Genomic DNA, 22,812 nt, shown 5'->3' with positions numbered 1-22,812 from the left:
GACCCTCTACGCACAGCCACCACTGAGGTATTATTATCATCACTTTGCAAAAGAAAAAAAGGAAACTGAGTCTCAGAGAGGGCAAGTGACTTGCCTGGCATCGTGAGTGCCTCAGGCACTATCTATGCAGGGATTAGTATAAGTGTTCAATGGATAGCTCCCTATACCTGCACACAGCTTTGTGACTGTGCAAATCCTTGTAAATGCTCTGGAACTCAATTTCCGGGGTTCCACATTTTGAAGACCCTTCAGCTCCAATGTTCTATGGGCCTGTTTGCCAGGCCCACCTTCACTGTTTTGGAATCAGGGGGAACATTCTGCACACTCTCGCCTTTAACCGGTCCAGTGGCATCTGTTCTCACTGATGCAAATATGTCAGTTGCGTGAGGTTCCAATCCCTTGGCTGCCAGAGTCATCAGTGCAGGTCATCAGTGCAGACCACTGCTGATGTCCTCGGGTCTGGGGTAGATGGGAGGGTCGTGACTGCATCTTCTGCCTTGTTCCCTTGGGGACTGGGAGCCAAGGGGAGACTGACCTCTGACTGAGCCCCACCTCCCCCCCAGATATTGACGATTGCATCTCCAGCCCCTGTGAGAACGGTGGCACGTGCATCGATGAGGTCAATGCCTTCATCTGCCTTTGCCTCCCCAGCTATGGGGGAAGCCTCTGCGAGAAAGGTGAGTCTCTGCCAAGACCCCAGAAATAGTACAGGAGCCGGGTTGGGTGCTGGGCCACAGGCTTCCCACACATGGGGCTCCAGGTCTCTGCCTCTGGTCCCATCGCCATGATTCAGACAGGAGGCAAATCTTCTCTTCAGATAGTCACATAACATGGAATTAACCTTTCCAGGGTGTGTGATTCAGTGGCATTCAGTACATCACAATATTGTGCAACCACCACCTCTAGCTAGGCGTTTTCATCATCCCCAAAGGAAATCCTGTTCCCATGAGCAGTCACTCCCCCTTCCTCCTCTCCAGCCTCTGGAAACCACTAATCTACTTTCTGTCTCTATGGATTTGCCTATTTCATATGTTTACATACAAAGGCAGTTATGTGCTATGTGTCCCTTTTTTATCTGACTTCTTTCTCTCAGCATGATGTTTTCAGGGTTCAGCCACACTGCAGCACATGTCATCGCTTCTTTCCTTTTTATGGGTGAATCATATTCCATTGGATGGGTCACGTTTTGTTTATCCATTCAGTCGATGAACATTTGGGCCCTTTGTGGCTAATGTGAATACTGCTGCTATGGATGTTCACATACAAGTTTGTTTCAACACCTGTTTTCCATTCTTTTCTTCCCCTCCATTCTTTCCAGTGTACCCAGAAGTAGAACTGCTGGGTTATGGTAATTCTGTGTTTAACTTGTTGAGGAGCTGCCAGACTGTTTTCCAAGGGGGCTATGCCGTTACATTTGCACTATCAATGCACAAGGGTTCCAATTTCCCCACATCCTTGTCAACACTTATTATTTTTGTGATTATTTTCTGATTAACGTTTCCTAATGATCATGATGTTGAGCATCTTTCCATGGGCTTGTTGGTCATATCTTTGGGGGAGAAATGTCTATTTTGTTGGCCATTTGCATATCTTTGGGGGAGAAATGTCTACTGGAGCTTTTTCCCAGGAGGGAAATTTTAGGCCTTCTTGAGACCGTTTCCTGAGTTCCCACGATGTGGCCAGATCAGAAAAGGAGACATCAGAGTTGGGACGAGAGGGGATGGGTGTAATGATCTTCCAGTTGAATCTCTACTTTGCAACAGAAAAAAAGATGTGACTATGGAGGGGGGAGGTGACAGGTGATGGGTAGAGGGGGGTGGGTAGGGGGTGGCCCAAGGGAAGGGATGGTTTAGTCCCACAGTGTCCTCGGATTGGGCCCCCTCTCTGGTGGGCTGGCTGCACTCACAGTTGGCAAGGCAGACCTCAGCCCAATGCCAGCCCCCTTCATGCTCTCTTTCCACCCCCCAGACACAGAGGGCTGTGACCACGGCTGGCACAAGTTTCAGGGCCATTGCTACCGCTACTTTGCCCACCGGCGGGCATGGGAGGACGCCGAGAGGGACTGCCGCCGACGAGCCGGCCACCTGACCAGCATCCACTCACCGGAAGAACACAACTTCATTAACAGTAGGGGCTCTGGGGTGGGCAGTGGTGGCCTTTACAGTCCCTTTTTCAGGGGATCCCCCCAGGGTTCCGAAGACGCCACCTTTCTGAAGCCATGTTCATTAATGCAAGCCCTGAAAGTGAAAGTGTTAGTCGCTCAGTCGTATCTGACTCTTTGCAACCCCTTGGACTATAACCCGCCAGGCTGCTCTGTCCATGGGATTGTCAAGGCAAGAATACTGGAGTGGGTTGTCATGCCCTCCTTCAGAGAATCCTCCCAACCCAGGGATTGAACCCAGGTCTTCCACATTGCAGGCAGATTCTTTACCAACTGAGCCTCCAGGGAAGTCAGTGCAAGCCCTGACCAATAATTAACTCAACTGTCTGTTTATTCACTTGTCAGTTTATTTATCCATTCACTTTATTCTGTTTATTCACTTGTCAGTTCATTTATCCATTCACTTTATTCATTCATTCACCAACTATTTACTGAGCACCTGTTATGGTCCAGGCACCATTCCAGGCACAGAGAAACACTTTGTCCTGTCCTGAAGGAGTGAGGTTCTTACAGAGGATATAGGCAAACAAGTAAACATCTAATTAAATGTCTGAGCTTCCCAGCTGGTGCTAGTGGTTAAGAACCCACCTGCCAATGCAGAAGACTTAAGAGATGAGGTTTCGATCGCTGGGTTGGGAAGATCCCTTGGAGGAGGGCATGGCAACCTACTCCAGTATTCTTGCCTGGAGAATCCCATTGACAGAGGAGTCTGGCGGGCTACAGTCCATGAAGTTGCAAAGAGTCAGACATGACTGAAATGACTTAGCCCCCACTCCCCTCCACACACACATCCTATAATTTAACTGGTCTTAAGTGCGCTGATGAAAATTAAAACAGGGCCAGGGGATAGAGGGTGATGGAGAAATATCTGTGATGCGGGGGATGAGAAGAAGGCAATGGCACCCCACTCCAATACTCTTGCCTGGAAAATCCCATGGACGGAGGAGCCCGGTAGGCTGTGGTCCATGGGGTCACGAAGAGTCTGACACGACTGAGCGACTTCACTTTCACTTTTCACTTTCATGCATTGGAGAAGGAAATGGCAACCCACTCCAGTGTTCCTGCCTGGAGAATCCCAGGGACGGGGGAGCCTGGTGGGCTGCCGTCTATGGGGTCGCACAGAGTCGGACACGACTGAAGCGACTTAGCAGCAGCAGTGGGGGATGAAATGAAGGTGAATAAGAGACTTAGAAAGAGGCATAGCCCATAAATTAAATCCAACATTCATTGATTTCCTCATTATCCCTTCTGCCCTTTTACATCCATTTCTTTATTCACATTTTCCCCATCCCATCCCCTGTTAATTCTTTCATTTGTTCACTCCCCAGTTCACAGGTTTTTTCCCTCTATGTAATCAAACACACACACATTCAGCTGCTTTCTCCTCTGGACTCACCTGCGTGCCTGTCCAGCCCTCCCCAACGGCTCTCCTAGCTCCTGATCTCTCATTTCTCCTAGGATCTGACTTGTCTTTGTTCTTTCCTCTGGCCTTTGGTTTAAGCCACAAGGAGCTAAGCCCAGTCCTTTCTGTGCCCCACCCCCGCGCCCCCGGTCCACCTGCCTCCGGCCAGTGACTTAGACTCGGGGAGGCATGGGGACCCAGCCCTCATGACACCCACCCCACAGGTTTTGGGCGTGAGAACACATGGATCGGCCTGAATGACAGGATCGTGGAGAGGGATTTCCAGTGGACCGACAACACAGGGCTGGTGAGTGGCAGGGCCTGCGGGCCTGGGTCCCTGTGGTCAGACCGCTGCCTAGAGCGGAGCGATCTGGGTAAGGGCAGTGCTCGGACCCTCTGGCTTCACTGTGCTATCTTGCGCAAAGTTACCACCACAAGTAGCTACCAGAAGTCCTCGGTGGGGAACTCCCTGGCTGTCCAGTAGTTAGGACTCCTCACTTTCACTGCCAGTGGCCTAGATTCAATCCTGGAATGAGGAACTAAGATCCCCCAAGCCTCTCAGTGCAGCAAACAAACAAATTGAAAAAAAAAAAAAGACTAGATCAAGAGATGCTTGATCTAGTTCCAGAATATTTTCAGCACCCCAAAAGGTAACCCTGTACATAGGGCATTTCATTTTTTCTTTTATTTATTTATTCTTTTGGCCACACCGCATGGCTCATGGGATCTTAGTTCCCCAACTAGGGATTGAACCCAAGCCCTTGGCGGTGAAAGTGCTGAGTCCTAACCACTAAACCACCAGGGAATTCCCTATAGGGGCTTTTTAAGGATCATATATCAGATCAGGATTATCTGTGCTTCAAGCCCTCTTAAGATAAAAATAAATCTACCTCTTCCTTCTGTGAAAACATTCTGGCACTTCCCCAAAATTTAAACCTAGAATTATCACATGACCCTGTAATTCCGCTCCTAGGTAGATACCCAAAAAAAGTGAAAGCAGGGACTCAAACAGATACTGGTACACCCGTGTTTACAGCAGCACTAATCGCAGTAGCCAAAACATGGAAACAACCTGGATGACTGTCCATGATGAATGGATGAAGAGAATGTGATCCATCTGCATAATGAATACAATTTTGTCATTAAAAAGGAATTTAAAAGTGGTGATAGCATTGTATGAAAGGAGAGAAGGTTAGTATTCTCCAGCACCACAATTCTAAAGCATCAATTCTTCAGCGCTCAGCCTTCTTTACGGTCCGACTTTCACATCTGTACATGACTGCTGGAAAAACCATAGTTCTCACTATATGGACCTTTGTTGTCAAAGTGACATCTCTGCTTTTTAATACCCTGTCTAGTTTTGTCATAGCTTTCCTTCCGAAGAGCAAGCGTCTTTTAGTTTCATGGCTGTAGTCACTGGCCACAGTGATTTTGCAGCCCAAGAAAATAAAATTTGTCACAGCTTCCACTTTTCCCCCTTCTATTTGCCATGAAGTGATGGGACTGGATGCCATGATCTTAGATTTTTGAATGTTGAGTTTTAAGCCAGCTTTTTCACTTTCCTTCTTACCCTCATCAAGAGGCTCTTTAGTTCCTCTTCACTTTCTGCCATTAGAGTGGTATCATCTACATATTTGAAGTTGTTGTTATTTCTCCAGGCAATCTTGATTTCAGCTTGTGATTCATCCAGCCTGGTATTTTGCATGATGTAAGTTAAATAAGCAAGGTGACAACATACAGCCCTGTCATACTCCTTTCCTAATTTTGAACAAATTATTTGTTCCATGCAAAGTTCTAACTGTTGCTTCTTGACCTGCATACAGGTTTCTCAGGAGTTGGTAAGGTGGTCTGGTACTCCCATCTCTTTAAGAGTTTTCCACAGTTCGTTGTGATCCACACAGTCAAAGGCTTTTGCGTAGTCAATGAAGCAGAAGTAGATGTTTTTCAAGAATTCCCGTGCTTTATCTATGATCCAATGGATGTTGGCAATTCGATCTCTGGTTCCTCTCCCTTTTTGAAACCCAGCTTGTACATCTGGAGGTTCTTGGTTCACATACTGCTGAAGCCTAGCTTGCAGGATTTTGAGCATAACCTTGCTAGCATGTGAAATGAGCACAATTGTGTGCTGGTTGGAACATTTTTTGGCATTACCCTTTGGCATTACTTCTTTGGGATTGGAATGAAAACTGACCTTTTCCAGTTCTGTGGCCACTGCTGAGTTTTCCAAATTTGCTGGCATATTGAGTGCAGCACTTTCACAGCATCATCTTTTAAGATTTGAGATAGCTCAACTGGAATTCCATCACCTCCACTAGCTTTGTTTGTAGTGATGCTTCCTAAGGGCCACTTGACCTCACACCCCAGGATGCCTGGCTCTAGGTGAGTGACCACACCATCGTGATGATCTGGGTCATTAAGACCTTTCTTGTGTAATTCTTCTGTTTTTCCTTGCCATCTCTTCTTAATCTCTTCTGCTTCTGTTATGTCCTTACCACCTCTACCCTTTATTGTGCCCATCCTTGCATGAAATGTTCCCTATCTCAAATTTCCTTGAAGGGACCTCTAGTCTTTCCCATTCTATTGTTTTCCTCTATTTCTTTGCATTGATCATTTAAGAAGTCTTTCTTATCTCTCGTTGCTATCCTCTGGAACGCTGCATTCAGTTGGATATATCTTTCCCTTTCTCCCTCGCCTTTCGCTTCTCTTCTTTCCTCCACTGTTTGTAAAGCCTCCTATGTATAAACTGGATAACTGGTGAGAACTTCCTGTGGGGCACAAGGAGCTACACTCAGCGCTCTGTGGTGACCTAACTGGGAAGGAAATCCAAGAGAGAGAGATGTGTGCACATCTAGTGGGTCCGCTTTCTTGTACAGCAGAAGCTGCCAAGCAGTGTAAAGCAGCTCCCCTCCAATTTTTAAAAAAGGCAGAACAAGAAAAAGCTCTGATACATGCCACAATGTAGATAAAACTTCAGAACATTGTGCTCAGTGAAAAAAGCCAGACATAAAAGGAGTCACATTCCATTTACCTGAAATATCTAGACTAGACAAATCCATAGAGACAAGAAGTAGATCAGTGGTTGCCAGGGGCGGTGGGGAGCGGGGATGGGGAGTGACGGATTAATGGGTACAGAGTTTCTGTTTGGTGCAATGAAGACGTTCTGGGAACAGAGAGTGGTGATGATTGTATAGCAATGTAAATCCAATTAATGCCAATGAATCGGACACTTTAAAATGGTTAGAATAGAAAAAAAATGGTTAAAATAGTAAATTTTATATTCTATATTTTTATCACAATTAGAGGAAAAAAAGCCCACCTCTTCTCCTCTGCCATGCGAACTGGCCCCTGCCCACTTCCTGACCGCACTCTAACTGGATCCAGCAGCCCCAGCCCTCTTGACTGTGTTCTGCTCCTCAGACAGGACAAGTTCAGTCCTGCCTCTGGGCTTTTGCACTAGCTATTCCCTCTGCTTAGAACTCTGTTCCCTGCCTGCATCAGTCTTATCCTTGAGTCTTCAGCTGTCCTATTGCCTCCTCAGGGAAGCCCTCCTGGACTTCCAGTCTGAAGTCCCCTTTCGTTCAACTGTTTATATAACAATGTGTGACCCATGTGGGAAACTGTCAGGGAGTGAGACAGAAGGCATGAGGACTGGGGAGGAGGGAAGCACAGCCTCCCAGCTAGAAGAGGGTTGAATCAGACTGCAGTGGCAGCCGCCCTCAGGGAAGTTAGAACAGTGCTCATGGTAGAGGTGGGAACACTGAGTCCCTAAGAATGTGAGTGGTCCTGCCAGGGGCGCCCCACAGTGCTAGTCCCAGAGCCTGGGTCAGGATGCAGGTCCCTTGAGCACCCCCTACTCCCCATTCTTACAGCAATTTGAGAACTGGCGGGAAAATCAGCCGGACAATTTCTTCGCGGGTGGGGAGGACTGTGTGGTGATGGTTGCACATGAGAGCGGGCGCTGGAACGACGTTCCCTGCAACTACAACCTCCCCTATGTCTGTAAGAAGGGCACAGGTATGCTGCTGGGCTGCTTCCCACCCCTTCTCCCCCCACCTTCCCTCCTGCCTGTCACTGATTCATTTGTTTCCTCTAAGTTTGAGTGTAGGCGTCATTCCAGCCCTGGTTTCACTCTTCACGTATGAGAGCGCCCATTCCCCCCAACCTCTCCGACTCCATGTTCTCACACTTCTTGTTCTTTGTTCATCTAAGTCCTAAAAAAACAGTATATTACTGTTTTCATAGTTTGCATATGTTTGAGGATGAGAATAACCAGGTCTTTATATGTTGATAAGCTCTTTGCATGTATTTTTCCTGTGGCCTACCAGTTCATCTCCTTTGCCTAATTTTCTATAGGTTCATTGGTCTTATTGATTTGTAAGAGCTCTTTACATATTAAGTATATATATGTGTGTGTGTGTGTGTGTTCTCATATCCACCTTTCTCTTACACTTTTCTTCATTCTGGCTTCTGTTTCTTTGCCAGTTTTCGTGTCCTTTCTTCATTTCATTTACTCGGATTATTCTTGCCTCCCATCTCCTTCATTCCCATCATGCACGAGAATTAAAGGGTGAGATGGTTCCAGGAGGTTCCTGCCCCTCAGAGCCTCCTGGTTTGGGTGGAGGAGACAGACATATTCACTTCCAGCCTTTCAAGGTCACAGCTGGGCAGAGGGGGGTACCTGTTGAGGCTTCATCTCAACAAGAGTTGAAACCAGTTTGGCGCTGGTCCTGCCCGCTTCTCTAACGGGAAGTCCCTCTGTCCCCAGTGCTGTGTGGCCCCCCTCCAGCAGTGGTGAACGCCTCGCCCATTGGTGCCCGCAAGGCCAAGTACAATGTCCATGCCACAGTACGCTACCAGTGCGATGAAGGATTTGCCCAGCACCACGTGGCCATCATCCGGTGCCGGAGCAATGGCAAATGGGACCGGCCCCAAATCGTCTGCACCAAACGTAAGTGGCTTCCCCCAGACATCCCAACCCATGTTTCCAGCTGTGTATCGCCTCCGGTTAAACATCTCATGACTATACACATTGATCTGGCTGGCTGCCTGCCTGATAATACGACCTTGCCGATAAATGAGAACTTACCAGCCTACATGGTGTTCCCTCCACTTCCCCCTCCTCCCAGGAGGCCTGCTGCAGCAGGCCTCCCACCTTTCGCCGGCTGTTGCCATGTCTCTGTCTTCCCTCGCTTCCCTGCAGCCAGACGGTCCCACCGGATGCGGCGACACCACCATCACCACCAGCATCACCACCAGCATCGCCACCTCAAATCTCGCAAGGAGCGCAGAAAACACAAGAAGCATCCAGCAGAGGACTGGGAGAAGGAAGAAGGGAATTTCTGTTGAAGAACCAGGCACAAGAAAGCACAGCCCCCTTCCCACACCTCCCTCGGAGCCTTCACCTGGGGAGACAGAGCCCAGAGAGAAACGAGAGGGTCCGGAAGCCCCTGAGCCCCAAACCACACACCCCCCCCCCACCATACATTCCCATTTGTAAAAAGTTCCTCTCTCCTTCTTACATACACAAGGTCCTCTTGTCAGGTGCAGCCATGTGTCTGAAAAGTCAGTTCTAGCGAGGCTGAACCCTGGGAGCATCTCCCAGTGGAGGGAAGCACAATTGGCAGAGATCATTCTTTGCAGTGGTTTAGTCTTTTGCTGGCAACGCTCATTGCCATTTGTGAAAATAAGGCTTTGATAAGGGTGCAAGAATGTGTGTTTGGATTTGCATTAAGGAATTGCTTTGACTGCCAGAATTTCAGATTAGTTAACTGTCAGATGTCCTAGGTGCAGGCTGAAGCCTTTAGTGAAGGTCACTGGCTTTGGGAGTAGAATATTACATGGAAGCACACTGCTTGAACCTGATGACTGCTCTTCCTTCACCTTGGACTTCCACCCAAGCTTGATCCCTAGTCTTGGTGGAAAAACTGAGTGTGGAATTTCTATGTACTGAATTCTAGGAATGTTTTTTTGAACAACGTCCCTCCATGCCCTCAGGGTTAGGGGTCAGAATAGTCAGAGAAATTTGTGGACAGTGAAGGGAATTTGTGTTGCTTGCTCTCCCAGGTCTAGTCCAATGCTGAGATTTGGTGGTTCTGCATGTGTGGTGAATTTTATACACACCCATATACACACACACACAGATGAGAGGATGTTTAGGGCTTGACAAGCCCAGATTTCTTCCCCCTCCATCTCTCAGGGAGACAAAGAACCTCCTTTGTAGACCAAGGAGGTGCCACGTTTTCTAGCTCAGTGCCCATATCCATCCCTCAAGCAGACCTTGATAGTGCTCCTGCCCTGGGTCCCATCCCTACCCTCACCCCATTCATTGCCTGGTGGACTAGAAATGCTCAAACCTTGAAGTAGTAACATCTACCTATGGTAATGTAGAGAGTTGTGCTGTGTTAAAATCGAAATATACACACACACACATTTTTCTTTTAGTTTTTAAATTTTTTAAGTGGTAAAGAAATCACCTTGCCTTCCTCCCCAGAATCTACAATGTATAAAACATCTCCCCAAGCCAGAACTCTGGATTCAGCTTCCTGATGTCTGGCAAGGAAAGATCCACAGCTTTTCCTCAATGTCCTTTGTCCACTCTCAACGTCTCTAGTTTGGGTAACATCTGTGGATTAGTGTTAAAAACCACAGTGGAGAATGGCCCTGTGCAGGAAAGAAAAATGAGCAAATATATGGTCCATCAAAGGGTTCAGTAGAGGAAGAAATGGGTTGACTGAGCCTATGTCCCTCCAGGGAAGTAATAATCTTAGATGACAACTGTGGGGTAGGTTCTAAGCTAAGGACTTACACACTGCCTCCTTGAATCTTCTCAACAGCCCAGGGACTTAGGAACCATTATTTTCCCATTTTACAGAAGGCAAAACTGAGGCTCAGATAAGCAAAAGGTACTGGTTTGCGAGACAGGAATAAGGATTTGGTCCTGCCTCTGGCTGACCCCACACCCTGCTCTCTGTTGTGGGGAAAGAAGTCAAACATGATTATGCTCTGACACACAGGAAGATTTAGGAAAAGATTGAGAAGTCCAAACTAGACCCACATCCTTGACCATGGTCTTTAGTCTCTCCTGCTGTAGACATTATCCACTATCCCACCTCACGGTTATTGTTGAGAAAGCCCAGGAATATAGGTTTGCCTTCTAGCTTTGATAATTCCTCTTGGTTTAAGAAACATAATAACACATCTCAGTCATCCATGTCACAAAAGAATCTCCCTTTGTTTGGAGTGGTGGGGGACTCTAGAGGTGCAACCTTTTTGAGGGGTCTCGGTTTATGCTCCTTGCCCTTGGCCCCTTCAGCCCCTTGCCCTGCCCACACCCCAGCTCCATGGCAGGAGGGGGCTTCGATCTTTTCTAAAGTGGGTGGTTTGTCTTTTGGTCTTTCCCTTTGAGGTGTGCATGTGTCTGCGTGTGCCGCGTGTGTGGCATGCGTGTGAGTGTGTGTGCGCGTGAACAGCTTTGGGTTCCGTTGGTTTTGCTGTCAGCTGCAGTGTTCTGTGGGTCTGTGGTATCTGACACTGTGGACATTAATGTACTTCTTGGACATTTTAATAAAATTTTTTAACAGTTCAACCTGCCTCTTGACACCTTCATTCAGTCATTCAGCAAGGACTTACTGAGCAGCTATTATGAGCCATGTACTATGTTGGATGTTGGGGAGATAGTGATGAACAGAACAGATGTGATGCCTGGGAGGCGGTCAGGGAAATCTTCCTGGAGGAGGTGAACAGAATCTAAAGGAAGAATAGTGTTAACTAGATGAAGGAGGGAAGATAGCAAGAGAGTCTCAGGCACAGGGAAGAGTAAAAGTGAAAATCTCCTTGCAGAAGGGAACATGGTTCATTTGAGAAACAGTAAATTGGCCATAGTGGCTGGAACAGAGTGATAGAGGTAAACAGTGGGGCGATGTGAGGTCAGAGAGGCAGAGGATGAGTCACTCAGGGCAATATGGGCTGTATGAGGAGTGTGGGCTTTATTCTAAAAGCAACAATGACAAAAAGCAACACAAACAAGATCAAAAGGCAAATGCCAAGTTTGGAAACAATTTTCAAATCAGAGATAATGGAATTATTGCCTTAAAGAGCTCCTACAATGAAATCCATGTCCCTGGCATTGGCAGGTGGATTCTTATCCATTGAGCCACCAGTCCACAACAGAAAAAAAAGAAAACCAATAATCCAATAGCCAAATGGGCAAAGGATATGAACAAAAAGCTCAAAGAAAAGGAAACAATATGGCTGTTAAACTACAACATATGCTCGATGAAATAATACACAATTTTCAGATTATCAAGAAGCACAAATTAGGACATATAAGTAAAAGGAAATAAACAATAAATCTCACAAGAGAGAGGTTATGCATGTTTTAATGTTGACAATGTATTTGAACTGAGAATGATTTATGATTTACTCAACAGCCTGTCACTAAGGTCAAAGTGGAGGATTATCAGCTTCATGTAACAAATGAACTGCAAGTGACAACCACAAAGAGATATTCTTTTCCATCTAATAAGCTGGCCAAGGTAACAAGTGATGACATATGATGCAGGTGAAGGTGTATGGAAAGAGGCAAATGCATCTACTGTGAAATGAGTAAAAATCGCTCAGCTGTATCTGACTTTTTGCGACCCCATGGGCTAATACAGTCCATGGGATTCTCCAGAACAGAATACTGGAGTGGGTAGCCTTTCCCTTCTCCAGGGTATCTTCCCAACCCAGGAATCAAACCAGGGTCTCCTGCATTGCAGGCGGATTCTTTACCAACTAAGCTATCGGGGAAGAACCACATCGACTACTGATGGGCTATAAATTGGCCTCACCGCTAGGAATAGTTGGAAATCCTATCAAAATGGCAAGTCTTGACCCCTTGATCAAACAACTCCTGACATCATCCTCCAGTTATAACACACTGGTGTGATGACCGTGGTACTTATGACTAACAACAAAATATGGGAAATGTGCAAATGGCCACCATTAGGAGACTGGTTACAAAAGTTACGGTGCATCCAAACAGCAGTGCCAATCTTCAGAAGAAGGCTGGCAGCAGAGGGGAGGGGATGTGATTTTTTTTACAAGCTGAAGGAAGCCAGTCCCCAAATATATTACTAAGTAAAAAACAGAGTTACTTTAAAAGTATGTATGGCACACAAGTGTTCGTAGTCGTGTTATTCACAATAGAGATGGAAAATACCCAAATGTCCATTAACCAATAAAAAAATAAACAAAATATGATATGTATATATATGAATATTATTCAACCATAAATACCATACAGAAAGGAGCCAGACATGAAAGGAACACATACTGTAGGATCCCACTTATATAAAATATCAAGAACAGGCAGATCCACAGAGACGGGAAGTAGCTTGACAGTTGTCAGAGCAGGGAGGGGGGCAGGGAGAGATGGAGAGAGATTGCTTAATGGGTATGGGGTTTTCTCTGGGGTGATGAAAATGATAGAGATGATGGTTGCACAACACTGCGAATGTACCAAATGCCACTAAACTGAAGTCTTTAAAATGTTTACAATGGTGAGTTTCATACTATGTGAAATTTTACAACATAAAAAGTATATACTGGGATTGCTCTGGTGGCCCAGTGGCTAAGACTCTGCACTTCCAATGCAAGGAGCCCGGGCTTTATCCCTGGTCAGGGAACTAGAGCCCGCATGCCACAACTAAAGATCCTGCGAGCCACGATGAAGATCAAAGACCCCCCATGCTACAACGAAGACTCGGTGCAGCCAAACACACAAGTAAATAAAGAATACACACTGCATGCTTTCATTTGTGTAAAAGTGAGGAGGAAAATGATACATGCATGCTTCCTTGCATGAATATAAAACATCTTCCGAAGGACATGTGGGAACTTTTAGATGTCTCTGAGAAGTGCACTGGCTGCTGGAAGACAGGAGAGGGATGTTTTCCTGAATATCTAGCTTCCAGAGGGGCTCTACTCCAGGTGGGCTCTTCAGGCGTCCACGCCAACAGTGCAGAGACCCAGCAGAAGGAGGGTTCCTTTGATCCTATTGGTCCGTCAAAATCCCAGGGCCTGCATCTCATTGGTCTGCCTGGGTCCATGTCCACCCCTGGACCAATGAGGGTAGCCCAGGAATGTCAGTCACAGCACTCATTGTCCAGTGGAGTCAGCCCCTCTGACTCATAGAATGAGAGAAGGAAAACTCAGTTACCCAGGGCACAACCAGGATGTCAGACCCCAAGGAAGAGAGAAAGGATGTCAGCAGGGAAACGGAGGGATGAAAGAAATCTCTCGCACTCATCTCCAGGAACACGCCCCATTACCATTCTCCTATTCAAGGAAGCTAAGACTCAGTTGGAGCCCCAGGCTCTCTAACCAGGAGGCTGGACCCTGACTTCAGATGAGTGGTTGGAATTTCTAGTTCTGTCCCATCTGACATTGAAGCACCAGCAGTTCAATCAACCATCCCACTTTTCCAGCCATGTCAGACATTTACATGTTTTTTTCTCTTCTCCTTTCTTTACATCCCAGAAACTTTCACTACTTCTTAGCCCACACTCCCCTGACCCCCACCTTCACCCCACCCCATGGAAAATCTACAACTTCTCTGCCTTCCTGATGCAGGAAGTCAACATCCAGTTTCACACACTTTGTTTCCAAGGGACTGTTGGGTTGGTTAGTGACCCAATTAGGACAGGGCTGAGAAGGGCCAGACCCATGGGAGGTGGCTCAAGCGAGAGAAGGAGAATATGATGGGGGAAGGGAGAGGAAAGAGAGATTGGGGAGAGGGAATGAATGGTCCTGAGGAATGAGAGAAGTTTCCCGACCAAATCATCACCAAGCCCCCCTGCTGCCCCAGCTGAAAAACATTTTGTCTACCAACGTGCATTTTTGAAGTAACTACACACCAACTGCCTCATTTTCTCACTCATCAAAAAAAAAAAAAAAAAAAAAAGATTTATTGAGCCCCTGCTGTAACACTTTGCACTCACTGGGACCTTAAAAACAGCCCTGGTACAGAGGAGGAAACAATATTAGGGGTTTCATCACTTGGTCACAGAGGCAGAATTCAAACTCAGGCACACCTGGTCCCCAAACCCACAGACAAGTTTCCTGGAGATGGATGTGACAATAGGAGGGCTCCAGGAAGGACCCCAGCGCTACTCCAGGCACGACCTCGAAACTGGGGTCTCCAACAGCTGGGGTGGCCTTGTTCATGGACAGTCTCCCTGAGTGAGCTATTAACACTGCGGAGTTTGACTGGGTCCTGACTTGTTAACACAAATCGCCCCTTAGAACCTGGAGTTCAGAGTGGATTTTGAGGTTTACAGACAATTCCACCTCTCCTGGATCTCTAAGAAGGGAAATGTGGGGGTAGGGGGGTTAGAAAAGGAGAGAGGACGTCAGGGAGAATGGGGATGTGGTCTCGGAGAGGAAAAGAGCCTCGCGCTTGCACAGAACAAAGGGCTGGGGCACACCAGGGTCTCATTTGCTCATCTGGATGTTGCAAGGTTATCTCGTGCACAGCTGTCGTCTGGGATGTAGTTAGCGTGCAAACGGAGGGTATCCAGCAGCTCCAGAAGTCCGCCTGGAGCTGGGCCCAGTGGTGAAAGGGGCAGCCATTAATCCCTATGGAGCAAGTTCCGGCCCACGGTAAGAAGTTCCTGAGGACTGGGAAGTCAGTTGTCACGGAGATGACGCTGACAGCCTCTATGGTGACGATGTGGAGGGGCGGGCCCTACCTACAAGAGAAAGCCTAAGGGGACAGGTGTTCTGTTCTCTCAGACGTCGGAGTTTAGTCTGCCTGGCAGCAGCTGCGGGGTCCAAGCCGCTTGGGAGCGGAGCCTGGAGAGGAGCAGGGAGCTGGGGCGCCCGCGGAAAGGAGCAGCCTGTTTCCATGGTGAGAGCTGGGGAACCTCAGGACAGTTAGAGGAGAGGGTGGTCTCCTTGGCTGTTGGTCAGGGCGAGGACAGTGGGAGTGAAGCTGTAGGTCTCTGGGGTGAAGGCGGGTAAGACGGGAAACGTGTGGTATCCATGGTTACAGCTGGAGGAGGGAGGCGCTGATTCCAGGGGTGCGACTGGTGAAGGAAGGGCTGTGTGACTCTAGGTGACAGTGGAAGCTGGGCTGGTCGCCTTGGTAACGAGGGGAAGCGGGGCAATGTGTCTCCATAGCAAATGACATGGATTTTATGGGTCCCTGGGCCAGGGAGATGGTCTCTTAGGTGACGGCTAGGAAAGGGGCCCTCAGGTAAAGGCAGACTTGCTCCCTCAGAATCTGAGGGACGCGCCACGGGCACCCCGTCATGCGAGTCAGCTGGGGCATGTGAACCTGTGCTAACGGTGACAGACGAGGGTGGGGTGGTCTCCCCTGGAACTGAAGGGGTGGGATTGTTCTCCACAGTGACCTGGAGACATGACCTGTTATTCTGGAAACTTTGGGGGACTCGTGGGAGAAAGGGAGAGAATGGGAGTAACCAATCTCCAGGTTACCCTAGGGAGGAGGACAGGAGCCCACAGTGTTCATGTGACCATGGCCGTGTGGTCAACTGACGAACTCAGAGGTTTCTGGTTTCTCTACAGATGGTAGGTAGGAGGGCTCAGTGTCCAGGTGGCCTTAGGGGACCAGTCTACAGTCTCTGGGGAGATGCATAGGACGTGTGGCCAGTCTCCAGATAATCCCGGGGGTCCAGCCTCCAGGCGACCATGGGGTAAGTTCCAGAAGATTTCCGGAGACGTGTCCAGTGTTCAGGAGACCTCAGAGTCTGTTGGGCTCCAGGGATTCTCAGAGGGTGTGCCTCATCTCCTGGGGAAAGTTGGGAGAGGAGACCCAATCCACCGTTCAGAAAAGGTAGGGCTTGGTTGATCTCCAGGGGACTCCAAGGGACTTGGCTCTGAGAACTGGCCAGACTCTGGGGACCTCAGAGGGTGCGGCCAGGGGTTAAGGACCGCAGGAGGTCTGGTCAACTTGCAGGGCACCACAAGGGGTATGGCCAGTCTCCAAGTGTGCGGTCAGTCCACGCTGCAGGGCACTCGGCCAGCCGCCAAGCGCCCCCGCGGTCCACGGCCCAGGCCTAGACGCGCAGCGGGGTCCACGCGGCGGGGTCTCGGGCGCCTCCGGCCCACCCGCCGCCTCCAGCCCAGCCCCAGCCCCAGCCGCCAGGGGCGGGGTCCGGTGCGCCAGGCGCGCGGTAGCAGTAAACGCCGAAGAGGCGGCGCGAGGCGTCGGGAAAGCCAAGGCTACGTACACCCGGCCGGCGGCCGCCGCAGCGCGCGCGCGGATTCACGATGGGGTAGCGTGCGCTCCCGTCCGCCAGCCAGCCCGCGGTGCAGCGGTCCAGCAGCTGCAGCTTCCACGCGGCGAACAGCTGCCCCACCTTGGCTACAGCGGCGCCGCGCGCCGCGCACGCGCGCGCCGCTCCGGAGAAAGGCACCGGCCGCAGCGGCTTCAGGAAGAACACGCGCCCTGCAGAGGGGTGGGTAGGAGTGATTAGGGCTGCTCTTGGGGCTGGGCCTCGGATTTCAGGACTCCCTCTCGCCTGCCGCCCAGGAAACAGCCTCAGGGTTCAGAAACTTCACCCGCTCCTCTGCAGCCCGGGACCGCGGCCTCGGCTAGAGCAGTGTTGGTGCCAGGCTTTGTTCGACTGCCGCGCCTTGACTATACTAGGGACCTCCGGGTCCGGACACCCGAGGATAGGTGTGGAGAGGAAAGGCGAGGAGAGAAAACTGGGCACAGTGGGAAAGAATATTGAGACAGGCCTGGGGGTGGGGTCTCACGGGTGGGGCGGGGCCCGCGCCAGCGGTGGGCAGGACCTTCCTCCCAGGGGTGGGGCCTACGCACCCGGGAGGTTGGACGTGAAGCAGAAAGCATCGTAACGTTCTTCTGCGTTGTGGCGGTAGCCGTAGTTGCGCACACCTCCGGAGGCTCCGCCGCCAGCCCCGGCGCTCCCGGCCCCGCCCAGGCCGCCGCAGGGCTCCCGGGGCTGGCTCACCGGGTACTGCACCGAGCCGTCGCGCAACCAGCCCGCGTTGCACCAGTCCAGACCGTCGCGCCAGGCCGCGTGCAGCTGCTCAGCCGACGCCAGGATGCCGTCCTGCTCAGCGCACGCGCGTTGAGCCTCGGCGAAGGTCAGCTTGTAGCGGCCTCCACGAGGGTGGTAAGGGAAGACTACCCCTGAGAGGATACACAGGGTCAGCTCGGACCCCCCAACTCGCATCCACCTACCTGACATCAGGGGCGCCCCCTTTCAGTCCATCCCTCCCTCTGGCGTCAGACCTGACCAGCCTTTCCCCAGCTCATATCCCTCATACTTCCTTTGCCTTCAACTTGGGATTCACTTGATCTCCTCTTTGACGCACTTAGTTATGTCCACCTCCTTTCCACCCCTGGAGACCTTTGTTCGTGTTCTTTCCACCTTTCCACTTGTAGAACTCCTATTCATCCTTCAAAACCCAGCTCCCACAACCCTGCTTCCTTCAGTTCTATGTGCTTCTGACATTCTTCCAGCATTGGGACCTGCCTTCTGGTCAAGTTCTGAGCCCACCGAGCTGACTCCCCCACGCTGGGAGCCCATGAATATTTGATCCTAGACAAAGAGCTCTTTGGTCTCCAGGATTACCCAGGACATTTCCCATTGTTTTCCCATCTACCTTCTGTTCGTTAACTCCTCCCTCGTCAGAATCACAGTCAACTCAGCTCACTAGCATTCTGTGTGTCTGTGTTTTGGGGGAAGACTTTGTGGGTGCAGATGCATCTCTGAGCAGTTGCAGGAAGGCTCAAACAGGAACCAGAGAGAAGAGCTGAAGCCTGAGCCTGGAGTTTGAGTCTTGGCTGTGCCACTCACTGGTATGTGTCCTGGTCAAGGCTCTAACCTCTCTGAGCCAATTGCCCATCTGCTAGTAATAGCGTCTTCCTCAGGGGTTTTGGGAAAATTAAATGAGAGACTCCAGAGAATTCTTCAACCAAGCTCCTAGCACATAGAAAACACTCAATAAAGGAAAGCTGCTTTTGTTATTGTTGTTGTTCGCTCTTGTTGGGAAGTTCAGCATGTGAGGGCTAAGAAATCCCTCCTAGAGTCTTCTAAGGTAGAGTGAGGAAAGCAACCAAATGGAAGGGAATTCTTCAAATTAAAACGCCACCTCTCAGCTCCACGGTCAGCCAGTCAGAGCAACCCATCTCCCAGACACAGTGATTGGCTCATGGATAGGCACATGATTCAAGCTGGGCCAATGAGGGACAACTCTGGGACTCTAGGTAACACTTAAAGGAAATCGATTGCCAAGCTGGGAGGGTGGAAGCCTGGCACTACTTTTTGTTTCCACCCAGGAAACTTGTCCAAGGAAAGACCACCCAGGGAGGCAGAGCTGAGGGAAGGATTCCTGACATGGTGTGAGTGCTTGAATTCTACTGCAGGGTTTCCCAACCTCTTCGCTATTGACATTTTGGATTGGATTATTCTTTGCTTGGGCGGATTGCTTGTGTTTTGCGGGATGTTTCGCTGCATCCCTGGCCTCTCCCCGCTATATACCACCATAACCTGCTTCTAGCCGTTGCTGATATCCCTGAGGAGCGAAATCACCCCAAATCACAACCATTATCCTACCCCACCGAGCTGCTAAATCCCTTCAGGCCATCTTGACTTGGTTTCTGCCCTTTGCAATATCCTCTCTCCTCCCTTAGAAACGTGACTCGTCCTGCCCACGGTCTAGTCACCTTCCAGGTCCAGCTTGACCATGCCCGTGTCATCCTCCAGCTCGTTAGTGACCTCGCACTCATAGCGGCCGTAGTCCTGTAGCGTGACGTTTCGGAGAACCAGGGAGGCGTCGCCGGGCCCATCGCCCTGCAGCTCAGCCCGCCCGCGGTAGCTGCCAAACGCTCGGTGCTGGGGGCCCAGCGCCACGAAGACATCGGCAAAGGCCAGCGGGTCCACCACCTTGGTCCACTTGAGGCGGACGCCGTCGTGGCCATGGGTGGCTGCCTCATAGTGGTAGCGGCAGGGCAAGACGATGGTGCCACCCCGGTGGCTGACCACCTGTCCCGGCGCTGTCTGCACCACCACCGAGCCCGACTCCCCCTCTGTGGACGACCAAAGAGGGTTAAGAGGCCCTAGGGGCGGGGCAGGAGCACCTGGGGAGCGGGACCCAGGGAAGGGGGTGTAGGAAGCAAAGTTAGGTGAGGGTCAGGAGATCAGAAAGGTAAAGGGGCTCCAGGAGGAAATTAGGGAGAGGGCGGGGACTCAGAGCGGGAGGAGCGGCGTGCGGACTGTGGCCATCAGGACCGCCCAGCACCCTCCCTCTTTCCCGCTCCGCGCACCCGGGCGATCCTATTTGCCCACGGCCTCTGCGGGGCAAGATCCGCTTCCACGGCCCTGACTCACCCAGCACGTGCACGACCTTCTTCCGGCCGCGCTGCGCCTCCGCCGCGGCGGTGAGCAGCAGGACTCCCCACGCAGCTGCCCAAAGCGCGCCGGGACCGAGGGCCGCCCGAGCACACACCTGGGGGCACCCAGCGCTCAGTCCGGCCTCCTGACTCTGCCCTTTCAGAAGACTAGCCCTCTGCCCCCCGGCCTTCCTTTCTCTCCGCGAGGACTTCTTACACGCCCAGGTCCCTAACCAGCCAGGGTCCCAAGGAGAAGGCTAGCGGACCCTCCCCCCAGCCCCACTCTCCTGGGACCTCACGACCCTTGCCTTTGCGCAAAGCTCACGCCCCTGGACCCACTCTCCCTTAGTTCTGCGTGGGCAACCCGCCTGCCCCCGCGAACCCCCGCGCCGGAGACCCCGCGCCCCGCCCCCTTCTCTCTCTCTCCGGCCCAGGCCAGGGACTGGGGAGGAGGGAGGAGGGGCGGAGGAGCCGGAGCAGCGGCAGCGGCAAGGTTATCCGAACGCCAGGAGACTGCAGCAAACCCGCGCAGGTGGGGGTGGTAGAAGCGGAGAGAGCGAGAGACACAGAAAGAAGGCGAGAACAGGAGAAGAGACTGAGATATATAGCAAAGCAGGAGAGATGGAGACAGCAGGAGAGACAGGCGAGAGGAGGGAAAGATGGAGAAGCGGAGTTACAGAGAGAGAGAGGGGAAAGAGTGCCAGAGGAGTAGGGTAAGGGAGGACGGGGAGAGACAGACAGACGCAGAGACAGAGACTGCGAGAGGGAGAGAAAAGGGACCGGGGCAGAGGGCAGGAGAGAGAAAAGTAGGGACAGACCTGGAAGAATAAGAAAAGGAGAGGTAGAGATGGATAGAGTGGGAGAGAAGTAGCTACAAGAAGGTGAGAGGTGGAGGTGGGAGAGCCGCGAGGGGGAGAAGGGCTAAGGAGGGAAACACTGAAGGAGGTACATTCAGAGACACAGAATCCCAGAGAAGGACCTACCGAACCCATGGTCCCACTCACCATCCTGCCGGTGCGGCCCTCGCCCAACGGCCCCCAGGCGCTGGGACTGCGTTCCACCCCGCACACCCGGGAAAGACTGGGCAGATCCCAGCAGACAGCGCAATCCTGGCGTCTGCCTGCAAGGGGAGCAGGGAGGGAAGGAGGCAGGCGGACGGGTGGGGGGGGGGGCGTTAAAGGGGACATGGTGGCACCTGCTCTGGGGAGAGGTGGTGATGGGCACAGATGGAGGAAGCACCGCCCTGAACTGTGGGTACCAAGCCTGGGACTGACCTGGGCCAGTAGAGGAAATTTTCTGGGTCTCAGTTCAACTATCTTTTGAATGGAGGGTGGAGCTGATGATGCCCTGTGTGGGCAGAAGGGCTGAGTAACCCGGGAAAGGGCTTGCAGCTCTCAGTTTTCCCATCTGTCACTGTGTGCGTGCTAAGTCTCTCCAGTTGTGTCCGACTCTGTGTGACCCCATGGACTGTAGCCCACCAGGCTCCTCTGTCCAGGGGATTCTCCAGGCAAGAACAATGGAGTGGGTTGCCATCAAAGGGTCGAGGGCTCCAGCAGCCAGAGATGCTCACTCTGGGATGGGGACCCCACAACAGTCACACACCCTGCAGAGGGGACCTGCAGCAACGGCTCAAATCTGACTCTGCCCCTCACTCGATGCCTCAGTTTCCACATCTAAGATATGGAGTTCTGGGTCTTTGGTGATGATCTAGTGGCTAGACATACCATCAGTTCAGTCGCTTGGTCATGTCCGACTCTTTGTGACCCCACGGACTGCAGCACGCCAGGCTTGCCTGTCCATCACTGACTCCTGGAACTTACTCAAACTCATGTCCATTGAGTCAGTGATGCCATCCAACTATGGATGGCATCCATCCCCTTCTCCTCCTGCCTTCAATCTTTCCCAGCATCAGGGTCTTTTCCAATGAGTCAGCTCTTTGCATGAGGTGGCCAAAGTATTAGAGCTTCAGCTTCCAATGAATATTCAGGACTGATTTCCTTTAGGATGGACTGGTTTGATTTCCTTGCAGTCCAAGGGACTCTGCAGAGTCTTCTCCAGCACTGTGGTTCAAAAGCACCAATTCTTCGGCACTCAGCTTTCCTTATAGTTCAACTCTCACATCCGTACATGAGTACTGGAAAAACCATAGCTTTGACTAGATGGACCTTTGTTGGCAAAGTAATGTCTCTGCTTTTTAATATGCTGTCTAGATTAGTTATAGCTTTTCTTCCAAGGAGCAAGCGTCTTTTAACTTCATGGCTGCAGTCACCATCTGCAGTGATCTTGGAGCCCAAGAAAATAAAGTCTCTTACTCTTTCCATTGTTTCCCCATCTGTTTACCATGAAGTGATGGGACCAGATGCCATGATCTTAGTTTTCTGAATGTTGAGTTTCAAGCCAACTTTTCACTCTCCTCATTCACTTTCATCAAGAGGCCCTTTAGTTCCTCTTTGCTTTCTGCCGTAAGGGTGGTGTCATCTGCATATCTGAAGTTATTGATATTTCTCCCAGCAATCTTGAGTCTAGCTTGTGCTTCATCCAGCCCAGCATTTCGCATGATGTACTCTGCATATAAGTTAAATAAGCAGGGTGACAATATACAGCCTTGATGTACTTCTTTCCCGATTTGGAACCAGTCTGTTGTTCCATGTTCAGTTCTAACTGTTGCTTCTTGACCTGCATACAGATTTCTCAGGAGGCAGGTAAGGTGGTCTGGTATTCCCATCTCTTGAAGAATTTTCCACAGTTTGTTGTGATCCACACAGTCAAAGGCTTTGGCATAGTCAGTAAAGCAAAAATAGATGTTTTTCTGCAACTCTCTTGCTTTTTTGATAATCTAATGGATGTTGGCCATTTGATCTCTTGTTCCTCTGCCTTTTCTAA

At 50.6% G+C, this 22,812-nt stretch overlaps 2 protein-coding genes across 2 annotated transcripts in view; one reads left to right on the top strand and one right to left on the bottom strand.

The window, feature by feature from the left end:
- The window catches only part of NCAN (neurocan), a 29,311-nt gene extending 18,163 nt beyond the window's left edge, over nucleotides 1-11,148 (top strand). The window contains exons 10-15 of the mRNA XM_043910833.1: nucleotides 564-677; nucleotides 1,969-2,127; nucleotides 3,788-3,870; nucleotides 7,433-7,577; nucleotides 8,329-8,511; nucleotides 8,764-11,148. Of these exons, the coding sequence (XP_043766768.1) occupies nucleotides 564-677; nucleotides 1,969-2,127; nucleotides 3,788-3,870; nucleotides 7,433-7,577; nucleotides 8,329-8,511; nucleotides 8,764-8,909 (830 nt within the window). The 3' untranslated portion in view covers nucleotides 8,910-11,148. The remainder of the gene's footprint in view (nucleotides 1-563; nucleotides 678-1,968; nucleotides 2,128-3,787; nucleotides 3,871-7,432; nucleotides 7,578-8,328; nucleotides 8,512-8,763) is intronic.
- A 3,345-nt stretch (nucleotides 11,149-14,493) lies between these two features.
- Nucleotides 14,494-21,056, bottom strand: HAPLN4 (hyaluronan and proteoglycan link protein 4). Its single transcript, XM_043910832.1, has 5 exons — nucleotides 20,934-21,056; nucleotides 19,928-20,045; nucleotides 19,264-19,626; nucleotides 17,392-17,724; nucleotides 14,494-17,016 (listed from the first exon to the last, which is right to left on the bottom strand). Exons 1-5 carry the CDS (start codon nucleotides 20,934-20,936, stop codon nucleotides 16,625-16,627), a joined length of 1,209 nt encoding a protein of 402 aa, XP_043766767.1. The 5' UTR covers nucleotides 20,937-21,056; the 3' UTR covers nucleotides 14,494-16,624.
- Nucleotides 21,057-22,812: the final 1,756 nt, after the last annotated feature.

The sequence above is a fragment of the Cervus elaphus genome, chromosome 9, assembly GCF_910594005.1.
Source record: "Cervus elaphus chromosome 9, mCerEla1.1, whole genome shotgun sequence".
Lineage (NCBI taxonomy): Eukaryota > Metazoa > Chordata > Mammalia > Artiodactyla > Cervidae > Cervus > Cervus elaphus.
This window is presented reverse-complemented; position numbering and strand designations above follow the sequence as displayed.

What these genes read in the sequence shown, in the direction of transcription:
- HAPLN4 (XM_043910832.1), bottom strand. An exon ending in GAAGGTCGTGCACGTGCTGG is followed by an intron (nt 19,627 to 19,927) that starts GTGAGTCAGGGC and finishes GGTCGTCCACAG; the next exon opens with AGGGGGAGTCGGGCTCGGTG. An exon ending in GGTCAAGCTGGACCTGGAAG is followed by an intron (nt 17,725 to 19,263) that starts GTGACTAGACCG and finishes GTATCCTCTCAG; the next exon opens with GGGTAGTCTTCCCTTACCAC.